Source organism: Cricetulus griseus, chromosome 6 (assembly GCF_003668045.3).
Source record: "Cricetulus griseus strain 17A/GY chromosome 6, alternate assembly CriGri-PICRH-1.0, whole genome shotgun sequence".
Taxonomy (NCBI): domain Eukaryota; kingdom Metazoa; phylum Chordata; class Mammalia; order Rodentia; family Cricetidae; genus Cricetulus; species Cricetulus griseus.
In genome coordinates, this window is record NC_048599.1 from 89,393,045 (window position 1) to 89,406,388 (window position 13,344).

At 36.3% G+C, this 13,344-nt stretch overlaps 1 protein-coding gene across 1 annotated transcript; it reads left to right on the forward strand.

Moving 5' to 3' along the window:
- The first annotated feature begins 2,229 nt into the window (after positions 1-2,229).
- On the forward strand, positions 2,230-3,178 carry LOC100771499 (olfactory receptor 8J3). Its single transcript, XM_027421191.1, is given in 2 exon segments — positions 2,230-2,310; positions 2,312-3,178. Coding segments are annotated over 2 exon segments (948 nt in total).
- The last annotated feature ends 10,166 nt before the right edge of the window (positions 3,179-13,344 follow it).

Here is a 13,344-nt window from a genome sequence, read left to right on the forward strand (position 1 = left end):
TCAAAACTGAGTAGAGAGAGTTACAGAGAAAGTCAGGTTATGCCCTAAAGATAAAATATGTTTGAATAACATGAAGTTAAATTTTAAAGATAAAGGGATAAATCATGAGTACAACAAGATTTTGAGAAGAACAAAAGATAACATTTGATCAGTTCCACAACATGGCTATTTCAGTGACTTTTTACTCTCCCAACTCATAATGTCATTGGTCTTTTTGCTAATGATATTTTAGTGCATGAATGATTTACATAGATGAGCATATTAACTCTATGCAAAAACACTTGCTTCCAAAAGTAATTGCACAAATTTTAGCCAAAATAATTGCTGATGATGCCACTGATTCTTATTAAGCTAAGGATAAATTTATAGAAAGCACTGTATGTCAGAGTGAATGATACCCAAACTTTTGTATGTAACAATTAGAAGGAAAATAGCATGAATAAATAAATTTATCACAGTGCTATGCTCCATAATCTGACCTCCTAATAAGACAAGAATTTCTCTGGTGGCATCATACAAAATATGAGGGAGAGTTGATATACCGCAGATACATCAACTCTACAATTTATGCTGTGTATACTGAATAAACTAATATACTCAAACAATTATACCAGATTTAGATTGTGTTTTGTTACTGAATATATTGTTTGATGTTACAAGCCCTGATTTAAAAAATATCTACTCTTCACTGACATGAAACTTTTGTACATATTTAAGGAGTACTGTATGAAATTATGTCAAAATATAATGATTTGTATTCCATTGAAATAGCATAATGTATGTATTTATTATTTTTATATGTTACACTGTTTTCTATTTAAATTTTTCAATTATTTAGGAGTCTGCCCTATTTTCTCTAGGTTTTAAATATACAAAATTATAATATATTTACTATATATTTTTCAAACATGAAAGTTGTTAGTAAGATAATAAGGTAGAATTAACTATTAAGAATTAATTAGGAAAATTCACCAATATGTCTAAAGCAGGAGAGCAGCACTAACTACTATTAAAGTCAGTTATAGACACAACTATTATATTTGCATTATAAAATATAAATATAAAATATTTAAATATATAAACCCAATTATTTTTTTAAAATCCCGAAAAAACTAGAGAGCAACTAATCAATCAAAAATGTCGGACACAGATTAGAAAATCACAGTTATGATGTTTTTCAATAACAGTAATATTTTATGTAGATTTCAGATAAATCTTACCTCATTGACTGTTATATATATAAAATACTTACAGCCATATTCCAAAATCAGACTGTATAATAGCATGGTACATATTAAAAATCCTTAACCTAAATTCATAGAGAGGTTTGTGCTGCACATATATAAGGCAGCTTTTTATTCAATGTTCTACCATTCTGAACCAAAGCAATCAATATTTAACAGAAACCAAATAACAGAAACAAGCATGATTCCACAGGCTAGTAATCAAGCAGACAGAAGGTAGTTGGAGGGATGGTTGTGAGTTTCTTGTAGAATGAGAAACATATTGTGAATCAGTCTTGAAAACACTGTTAATGATAAAATTAAAATATATTAGGATGCTTTAAAACAATGCAAATAAAATGTGTCTAAGCTATAATGGAATTCCCAGAAAGGACTATAAGGAGAAAATAACAGATTTATAATAGCTAGAAATCAGAACAAGATAGTACAACTGGATGAACTGGCAGAAGAAATGATTTATGACAGAAGGGCAGTGAGATATGTAGTAAGACACTCAGATGAAAGACTATCAAATGGTAAATCTGTTTGCAGGAAATTGAATCAGAAAAGTAAGACAAATGAAAATCTAACAATCAAATAATCCAAAGTTATTTTGGTTCACTCCTCACAGACTGCTTGTTTTTATGACTGAAACAGAGAGAGAGAGAGAGAGAGAGAGAGAGAGAGAGAGAGAGAGAGAGAGAGAGAGAGAGAGAGAGAATAACTTCAGGAAACTTCTGCTATTGTGATTATTGTGATGTGTATAATCACATCAATGTTAACAAACAGCTGTCCAAGACTCTTTGAAGGCACAATAGTTTCTGATTGTTTTTATATATTTATGAACAGTTAAAGAAAAAGTAACTAGGATATAACATGTTAGAGCCTTCTCATTCTAAATAAAATGACTATGAATGAGATGTTTAATAACTTATTTTGTAAGGCAGAAGAATTGATAATGTGTTAATATTATTTTTCACATTAAAAGATGAATACAACAATTTAAATGGCTCCTGGGAATCTCACTCATGTCACTGAGTTCATACTCATAGGGGTATCTGAACGTCCAGAACTGCAGGTACCACTTTTTTTTTATTTTCTTGGTCATCTACATGCTGACAGCAGCAGGGAACCTGGGCATCATCACACTCACCACTGTGGACTCACGACTTCAAACTCCCATGTACTTCTTTCTCAGACACCTGGCTGTAATCAACTTTGGTAACTCCACTGTCATTGCACCTAAAATGTTGGTCAACCTCTTGATCAGAAGGAAAACCACCTTATACTATGAATGTGCCATCCAGTTGGGAGGATTCTTGGTGTTCATTGTAGCAGAGATCTTCATGCTGGCTGTGATGGCCTATGACCGTTATGTGGCCATCTGCAACCCCCTGCTCTACATGGTGGTGATGTCTCGGCAAGTCTGCCTTCTGTTAGTCTCCCTCACATATTTCTTCAGCTTTTTCACAGCCATTGTTGTGACACCTTGTGTGTTCTCTGTGTCTTATTGCTCTTCCAATATAATCAACCACTTTTACTGTGATAATGTCCCTCTGTTAGCCCTGTCCTGTTCTGATACCTACATTCCAGAAACTGTAGTATTTTTCTTCTCAGGGACAAATTTGTTTTTCTCTATGACTATTGTCCTTATATCCTATTTCAACATCATCCTTGCAATTTTGAGGATTCGTTCATCTGAAGGAAGGAAGAAAGCCTTCTCCACATGTGCTTCCCACATGATGGCCGTCACTGTGTTTTATGGCACACTTCTCTTCATGTATCTGCAACCTCGGACCAACCACTCCTTAGACACTGACAAGATGGCTTCTGTGTTCTACACCCTAGTGATACCAATGCTGAACCCTGTCATCTACAGTTTTAGGAACAAGGATGTAAAGTGTGCCGTAAAAGAATTCCTGAAAAATCCATGCCGAAGGTTTAATCTTATATAAAGTTGTAACGACATCTTTATTTAAGGTTTATGATAACCCATTAAAACAACATCACTGATCTTCAATGATGTCATAAAATGTCAGAAGCAATGGGATTTGTTTATAGTATTTATTGTTTCATCCCATCTTAACATACCTAACTAAGAAAACAATATAAGTAATTGATAAAGTATGAAAATTTACATTTCAAAGATGGAAAACAATATACTCCAAGGCAACCAAGGGCTTGAGTTATAGCTTACTGGTAGAGGTTTTTGCATCACAAGAACAAAATCCCATGTTCAATTCCTAGTGTGAAAATATTTCTATTGACAAATTAAAAAGAGAAAGCCACAGCACAACACCGGAGGTCTGTGAGAATCATTTCTTAAAGGCTATCAAAACTCAGGCCTTCCATAAGTACCCAAGATCTGAGAAATTATTATCCTGTGTTTTAGCATCATATTATTTATTCACAAATCTCTTAATAGTTGAGTATTCATTTATTTTATTCGTTTTAAAATTTATTTAATTTTACAATTTGCCTTCAGTTTTGTTTTACTCTTAATGATAAAGTATGCAACAAAAAGCATTATTTTGAGAAGATAGACACTGAAAGAATTGTTCGGTGCATGCAGATATTTGATATGTGAAAAGCCAAATGTAATAGACCCCCCAAAAAGAGTCCCTTCCTTTCCCATACCTCTCCCTTGGCACATACATCAAAAATAGTTTTGATTTTCATCCAAACAGCAACATTATTATTTTCAGTTTAAATATTGTTGCATAGAGTTATTTTTGTAACTGTTCATAAGATTAAGCATTTTGTATGAATTTTTAAAAGAGTGAATTGGAGTGAAAATTCACTTAACAAAATGTTGTCTTCCTGTCTTTAGGAAGTATCCTGTATTAACAAAGGTACTTACAGCAAAATGTCAGAAAGTTGATAGCTAATCTCAAGTATGTATATGTACATTTCACTGACATACAGTGAGTGAGATTGAAAGTTATGTGAGATATATGAGCTCAATAGAGAAATAAAATGCCTTCAGATGGATGGATGTCAGAAATCAAAAGAATCCACAAATTGCTGGGCATTGGTAGCACACGCCTTTAATCCCAGCACTTGGGAGGCAGAGGCAGGCAGATCTCTGTGAGTTCGAGGCCAGCCTGGTCTCCAGAGCGAGTGCCAGGATAGGCTCCAAAGCTACACAGAGAAATCATGTCTCAAAAAATCAAAAAAAAAAAAAAGAATCCATAAATCAATCACAGACCTATGAGATTAGTATGTTTAGTATGTGACCACTTCAGTTGATGTGGAGTTAAAAAGGTTAACTAGTCCCCACACAAATGGGGATTCCTAGATCAGAAGGAGTTTGGCTATAATCTTGGATATTGCTTTTTATTCACATCCTTTGCTAACTGTATTCCTTGTGGGAAATAAATAGTATGACCTATTCAGTTTTATCTCTCAACTCCCATTGTGTGCCTATAGTCTTTAGTATTGCTCTACTTCTAGCCTGCAAATTGATGATTGTAAGCTTTATATTTACTGTAATATATCTAATACATATCCATTTTCATTCACCTTTTTTGTGATTATTATTGACCAAAGCAAAATCATGCTAAGAGCTTCCTCATCTCAAAATACTTATAATCATATCAGTATGCTTCATTTGTAATCTTGTAATGTATAGTTTTCAAGAAAATTAGCATTTAGATAGGTGATTGTATCTGCTAACTTGAGTGAATTAAGAGATGGCTGGGGCTTTAACCCCAGAAGACTTCCACCAAGCAGAGCAGGCAACACAAAGCTAGAATGAATGAGTGACCCACTGGCCAACTGAACTGTACTCCCTCCCTGGATTCTTTGCCCTCAAGACTCTTACCCAGACCAATAACATTCCATCTCTTGCCTGGCCCTGTTTCTGCTGTAACCCCCCACCGCTGAATACAACCTGACTTCTACCACTGAGACACAGACTACTTCAACCAGGGATGCCTTCCCAGCTCATCCCTGACCCTGTTGCTACCAGGCCCTGCTCCCAACACAAGCAGGTTTCTGCCAGAGTCACTTGACCACATTAGCCACAACCAGTGAATGATGTTGCTGTCTTGTGGGCCACACCCTCTTATCTCAGCATCAGCACCACTGTTGGACCCTGCTTTCAAATACAGAGGAATCTCACTGCTCTGCTGTAGCCCTCACATGCTGACAAGTGAGTGAATAACTCACCTGGAATCTGAACTGCTAGCACCTCCTGGAATCTACTTCCCCAAGGCACACACCACTCCTTATCACCTCCCACCTCATCACCCTCCCTGTGGCTAGTCCTTCCTTAGAACTCCAGAAGACTCCATGCACCCAGACACAATCTACACCAGTTAGAAGACATAAACTATTCCCACTTAAGGAACACACCAGTCTGAAGAATACACTCATCAGCTCTACTATAGACCAGACTGGTCATAGGTAACTGAGAAGAAGATTCAGTCTTTACTGAAGGACAGCCTGATCTAGAAGCCTAGGATGACTTTGGTTTTACCAGAAACTAGGTCACATCAAGGGACCCAAGGCCACAAAACCCTACTAGACATGAAGTCTCAAGAGTCATCAAAGTCTTTGGTCACTTAGGCCAGAAGACCAGAAATGAAATAGAAATCAAGGAACAAAACTTCTATACAACAAGGACAACCACACTAATTAACACCTAGACCTGTAACCATCCCAAGTCCAGATGTGTAAATACCTATTTAAGAACACAATAACAGAAAGAGTGAAATGTTATCACTATAAACCAAATCTCCAATGACAACAAACCTGAACATTCCAATTCAGCAGAAGCACAATAAAATGATCTTAAAAATGACTTTATGAGCATAGTAGAGATGATGGAAACAAAACTCTTCTTCACCTGAAAATGGAAATAAAAACAATAAAATACCTCCAAAACTGAGGGACTTCTGAAGATGGGAAACCTGGGTAACAGAACAGGAACTACAGGTACAGAAAAAAGAGATGGAAGAGAGAGTCCCAGGAGTTGAATATGCAATGAAGAAATAGATTCATTAGTCTTAGGAACTCCTGGATTTGTTGATGGAACTGGTCCTGTGGAATGATACTGAAAATATCTCTAAGACTCTTGTTAGCTACAGGATATCCCAAAGGAGTTATGGTGATGATCCAGTGATAATGGTAAAAGAAACCACAGGCCTTGAAGCAGACCTGTAGTAATTGTAATAAACATTTGCCAATAAAACTGCTGGGACAAAGAGATATACTATATAGAACAGTGAAGCCTCCATTGCCACCAGGAGGAATAAAAAAGTAGGTGCTGGAGAAGCAGGAAAGAAGTGGTTTTTCTGTTGTTGGTTTTATTTCATTTGGTTTTAGTTTTTTGTGTTTGTTTGTTTTTGCATTTGCTTTTGTTCACTTGCTTACTTACTTTGATTTGTTTCCTTATGGGGGGCAGGCTGGGAGGGATGAGATGGGGACATAAAGGGACTGGGAGGTGAGGATTGAGATGCATGATGTAAAATTCCAAAGAGTCAATAAGGAAGTTAAAAGATGTCAAATGTAAAATTTCCTATGTCTAAACATTGAGAAAATTGAGGATACTATGAAAAGGACAATCCTAAGAATAATAGGAATAGAAAAAGGAAAAGAATCCCTGCATTCAACAAAATCATAGAAGAAAATTTTTCCAACTTAGAGGACATACCAAAAAAGGTACAGCAAGTTTGCAGAACACCAACTAGACTGGGCCAGAAAAAGAAGTCCCTAGCCAGATAATATAAACATACAGTCCCTAAACATACAGAATGAAGGATAAGGGGAAGGAGGGTATAGTGATATATTGTTTATGATTTACTAAAGCTTTCCTGAGGATTCAGAAAAGCAAAGTCATCCTCAAACTATAGAGATCAGGCATTGTGACACACAACTTTAATTCGAGCAGCCAGGAGTTAGGAGGTGGTGGTAACCATTTAACCCTAAGACTCGGGACTAAGAGATAGACTCTGAGTTCATTGCCACCAGGAATACATGAGATTGAATCAGTCTGAAAGAGTAACAGATTAGACACCTTTAATCACAGCACTAAGGGAGGGTTATAAAAGATATAGAAGCAGGATCTTCAGTAGTCAACAGAAGCATTCATTATCCAGCCACACTGAGAAGAGGTTACAGTCTATGGCTTGGTGAGAGCTCATGGAGACAGGATAAACCAATTCGGCCTGAGATAGAGATAAGAAGCAAGTGGCCAGTTGCTTTGCTTTTCTGATATTCAGTTTGAAATTTGAACCCCAATATCAGTGTCTTGGTCTTTTACTAATTTATGTTACAGGAGGTGGGGTGATAACAGAAGGGAACAAGATGGTCTAGGAGTGGAGGAATGCAATGCAAGAGCAGAGAAAAAGATATCTTAATAGAGAAAGCCACTATGGGCTTAGGGAGAAACCTGGTGATAGGGAAACTCCCAAGAATCCAAAGGAGGACCCAAACTAAGACTCCTAGCAATGGTAGAGAGGATGCCTGGAATGGACTATCCCTGTAATCAGATTGATGAATACTCCAACTATCATAATAGAGCCAGATGCAGAGATCCACAACCAAGAACCAGCCCAAGCTCTGAAATCCAGGAGAAGAGAAGGAAAGGGGAATATATGAGTAAGGAAGGTCAAGACCATGATGGAGAAATCTACAGAGACAACTGAATCAAGCTTGTGAAAACTCATGTACCCTAGACGTACAACAGTGGAGACTCCAGGGGACCAAACTAGGCCATCCATATGTGGGAGATAGTTATGAAGCTTGGACTAGCTAAGGACCCCTGGCAACTGGACCATGGCACAAACCTGGTATATGAGCTAGCTTATTGGACACTACTCCCTATGGTGGGATGCCATGCTCAGCTTTAGTGCATGGGAGAGGGCACTGGTCCTGCCCCAACCTATTGTACCAGACTATGTTGACTGCTCATGGAAGCCCTTACCTATGAGGAGGAGTGGACCGGTGGTGGGCTGGGGGAATGCACAGGGGGTGAGAAGAGCAGTAGAGGAGAACTATGCTTGTAATGTATAATGAAATTTTAAAAATTAAAAAAAAGAACTCTTCTGGGAAATGGACAGGAGGACATTCAAATTAACTTGTCAATACTCCAAAGGATTTTAAATCATGGATGGCTAAACTAATTTAAGAAATTGTAAAGCAGTCATTTAGTTAGTCTGTCTCATCATTGCTGTTTCCTTATCTTTTGTCAGATTACAGTGAAAGTAGAAGAAAAGGAAGAATGCTGGAACTTGAAATGTAAGTTGAAAATATGATGTAGAAGTGAATCCAAGGTAATATTCATTCCTAGAAATCTGTTTCATTAAAAAGTATTTTATATCAGGCCAATAGGAAGTGTCCTTAACCATCATCTATCATCAAATATCCAATGCTATAAAAGGAAAATTGTATTGGAAATGCTTTCTCTTATAAAGAAAATACCATCAAGTCTATAATCTTGGAAGTTCTAAAAACTGGAAAATGTGCATCCTACAAGGCAGTAATCACTGATGGCATGATCCTATCCCCTTCTGGGATCTTCCCAGCTTTCCATATACCATGAAGTTAGCTTCTTTATTCTGTCACACATTTTCAGTGTCTTGATGTTCTCTCTCTATATCCTCAAGTCCAAAGTAGTATAAGCAACTTACCACAGACTAAATCCTGAGAACTATGAGCTAGAACAAGTTTTTCTTCCATTGTTTTGTCCTTCAGGAGTTTTTGGGAGTGAAGAAAAATGAACCCTGGAAGGTACTTCACAAATTCTGGGATTTGGGATATTCACATTCTGAGGGGAGGGATGTATTATCATGACATCACTTTCCTCTCAGGTGGTAAACATGAAAAATCTACTTGTATTATTTTCAGTGTTTAAATATTATGGAGACAAAATTTGCATGCCATGTACTCTATAAAGGAAAACTACAAAATTTTGCTATACATTCATACCCATATGCTACACTGAATCAAATATGAGGAAATTATATGTGAAAGTTCTAAAATATTATAAAATATAAAATATTAATATAAGCCAGGTGTTGGTGGCACACACCTTTAATCCCAGCACTTGGGAGGCAGAGGCAGGTAGATCTCTGTGAGTTTGAGACTAGCCTGGTCTACAAGAGCTAGTTCCAGGGCAGCCTCCAAAAGCTACAGAGAAATCCTGTCTCAAAAACTCCCCCCAAAATATTAATATAATCTTTGTTATAGTTTTATATGTATCTCTTGAATAAACTCTATTGATCATGAAAAAACACTCAGCCTCAAATTTTCAGTATAATTTAAAACAAAAAAAGAAATGTGAAAGCAGTTACAGGATAGGTGTTTGAACAGCAGGAAAGCGTTGTGGTCTTCTAGAAGACCTGAGTTCTTGTTTCCAGAACTCAAATAAGCTGCTCACAAATGTTTGTAATTCCTGCTCTCATCCAAGACTCTATTCTAGCATCTATAAACATTAGACATATATTAAATATCAATGTCCAGATTTTGTTAGGAATGGAGACAACTGTAACAATAGAATTCCCATTGCTCTAGTTCTCTGTTTAAAATACTGTATCTCTGTATTAGTATTACTAAAAATCAAGAAAAATAAGCAGTATTTTTTTCTGGTTCAAGATGTTTTCATTGTGTTTGTTTTGGTGCCTCCAAACAATTTTTAACATATTTTTACCTGTCTGTGAAGAATGGTTTTAGCATTTGATTACAACTGACAAAATCTGTAGACAGACTTTCATAGAATCAGCATTTTCCCAAGAATAATTATTCTAGACCATAATCAATGTTGGTATCTCAATCTTCCAGTATCTTTGTTAATTTAGGGAGAGATGAGGGTTCTAGTAATAATTTAGGGGTTGATATGAAGCCCAATGTAGTGGAAGCTTCTTAGACCATATCAGCATGACTCTAGCAAGAATTCCTAGAAATGGAGGATATGGAGCCAGAACTGGCCATGTTCTGTAACTAGGTAAGGCTGCCAGTGATAGAACATGGACATCAAACCAGCCACAAAGCCTTGGACCTACAACTTTGTACTGCCTGCCAGGTGCACTGAAGCAATTTTAACTCAGAGGTGTGGGAGAGTGGCCAATCAATGACTGATTTAACATGGGACATAAGCCATGAGAGGAAGCCCATGTCCAGCACTGCCTGGAGGGCCAGGTTACCAAAGATGGATGGCTCAGAGACCTAGGGTAGACACAAAAATCTCTCACACACACACACACACACACACACACACACACCATGACAATGAAGTGATTCCTAATGATATTTGGCTATATTCATAAATCAAGGCCTAGCCCAATCATCATTAAAGAGGCTTCCTTCAGCAGCTTATGGGACAGATACAGAGACACACAGTTAGACTTTAGGAAGGACTCTGGGAACTCTTCAGAAGAGGGGGAGAAGGAATTATAGGAACCAGAAAGGTCAGGGTCACCAAGAGAAGATGGTCCACAGAATGGAACAGGGCTCAGTGGGGCTCACAGGTATTGATGTTGCAACCATGGAGTCTACATGGATCAGCACTAGGCCTTTTGCATACATGTTTTTGTTCCTTAGTTTGGGTATTATAATGGACTCATAACTGGGAGGGGAGGTGCCTCTGACTCTTTTGCCTTCTCTTTCTTCCTACTGGACTGTTTTTTCTAGCCTTGATATAAGGGTTTATGTCTGGTCTATTACATTGTGCTATGCCATGTTCAGTTGTTATCACTGGGAAGTTTCATCTTTTCTGAAGGGAAATGGATGGACAGAGAATGTGGGGAGTAGGGAGGAAGGGATTCTGAGACACTGACAAGCCCCAGTTGAGAAGTCCTTGGCAATTGAGGACTACTGGAAGAAACCGAGTCAATTTTGTTTGAGAGATATGATTGCTGATATGTTACCCCTATTAAAATATATAACTCCCATACATGTGAGTTGTGACCAATATGAATGAAACTGAGAGAGTTATGATAAAAATACAATAATGTTAATAATAGCATTTAAGAGAACAAGAAGTCATTTGGAATACAAGTTGCTGGGTCTATGGAGAAATGGAAGGAATAATGTAGAATGGATCACATCAAAATCCATTGTATACATGTAAGGGATTGGGATTTTTTTGGTTTTTTAAGACATGGTTTCTCTGTATAGTCTCTACAGAGACTAGATTAGCCTAGAACTCACAGAGATCTTCCTGACTCAGCTTCCCAAGTACTGGGATTAAAAGCATGTGCTACCACCACCTGGATTGTGCATGGTAGTTTTCAAAAAATCAGTAAAATAATATAGAGATAAACTTCAAAATTTTAAAATTTAAAACATCCATAGATTACAAAATGTAATTTATGGATGATAATTAATTATGTAAAAATACTCAATACCATGAATTATTAGAGAAAGACAAATAAAAATCATGAGATATAATCTTAGTGAAATAAGGATGGCAATGATCAAACACACACACACACACACACACACACACACACACAATCATTTTGGTGAGAATATGCAATAAGAAGAATGAAAATACATTTGATGGAATATAAATTAGTACAGACTTTCTGTATAAGCATGTTTCCTCAAAATATTAAAAGAAAGTTTGTTATAAAGATCAATGGCAGAGTACTTGACTACATGTATACCTCACTCATAAAACTTTAAAATAATTTCTATTTCATGTGATTTACCAAAGAGGAAAATTCACCACCACTTTTCCTTAAATAAACATGTGAAACTGCCTCCTACATGTTTACATTTGTATCCAAAGACAATAGTGACTTTGAGTTTGGGCAGAAAATCTGTTTTCTTTCCAATGGAAAACAATGCAGACTCATATATGGTCACATTGCTGAAAATAAGTGACTCATCACTTTACATGGGAGAAGGGGCATCTTTATACTTCTCTAATGAATACTTCAAAGAGTATAATTCAGATTGTAACAATTTTTTCAATGTTAAAATATCATTAAAGATTGATTATATCATTGGTAATAAATCAGAACCATTGGATGAGGATTTTATATATACTACAGATTTATTCACTCATTCCTCAGTATTTGAGGTAACATTTAAATTTTAACATAAACACTGTCTTGTGAATTATTTTAGAAATTGAAAATAGAAAAATGATTACTTAAACATGTAAATAGAAAAGGATTAGGAAGAGAGAGTAGGAGAAAGAGAGTGGAATACAGAAAAATGATAAATACTGCATGTTTTCCTTACATGGAGATTTGACCTAATATGTATTCATGTATGTGGAGACATTTCATTTGATCATACTGTGTGAAGATGTTTTACTCTTTTGCTTCAACTGCCTAACATATCTTTTGATTGGATTAGTAAAGAGCAGAATGACCAGTAGCTAGGCAGAAGAGGACAGCCAGGACTTCTCAGGAGATTTGCCATTGAGACATAGAGGAAGTCAGACTTATGGTGCTGAGGAGATGTAATGAGCCATATGGCAGAATGTAGATTAATATAAGTGGGTTAATTTAAGATATGGCAGCTAATTGAGAACAAGCCTAAGCCAAAGAAAAGCTTTCATATGAAATAAGAAGTCTCTATGTCAATATTTGGGAATTGGATATCTAAAGAAACTTCAACTACATACACACATACATATTTGAATATCTTGAAAAGACAATTATTTTGGTAAAGGAAGGGAATCAGCAAAAATAGTTTTGAAAGTAATGGAAAGAAAAATTGTGTACACATATTAATATGCCGCAATGAAACCTACTATTTGGTATGCTTACTAAAAATAAGTTGAAAAAGATGAAAAGGCAAAGTTGAACTATTATCATCATCTTATTTTAGGTATTTTGCAAAATAAAATTACTAAGAAAAATTTTGTTAATTACATTTCTGTTGCTGTGATGAGATACTTCCCAGTGCAACTTTCTTAAGAAAGCTTAATGTGCTACTGTTTTTAACAGTCATGTCTTTCCCTTTGTTAATTTTAGTATTTCTAAAGTAATTTGTTGGAGTGAGAGATAGCATAGAAAGCTGAAAGAAAAAGATGCCACAATCATTTCATCTACTTTCTAACACAATCATCTATGAGTAGCTGTGGGCAAAGTTCCTATCTCACTTTCTGTGAGAAGTTGAATGGGGACTTGACTAATGAGCACACCATTTGACTTTCCCTCTG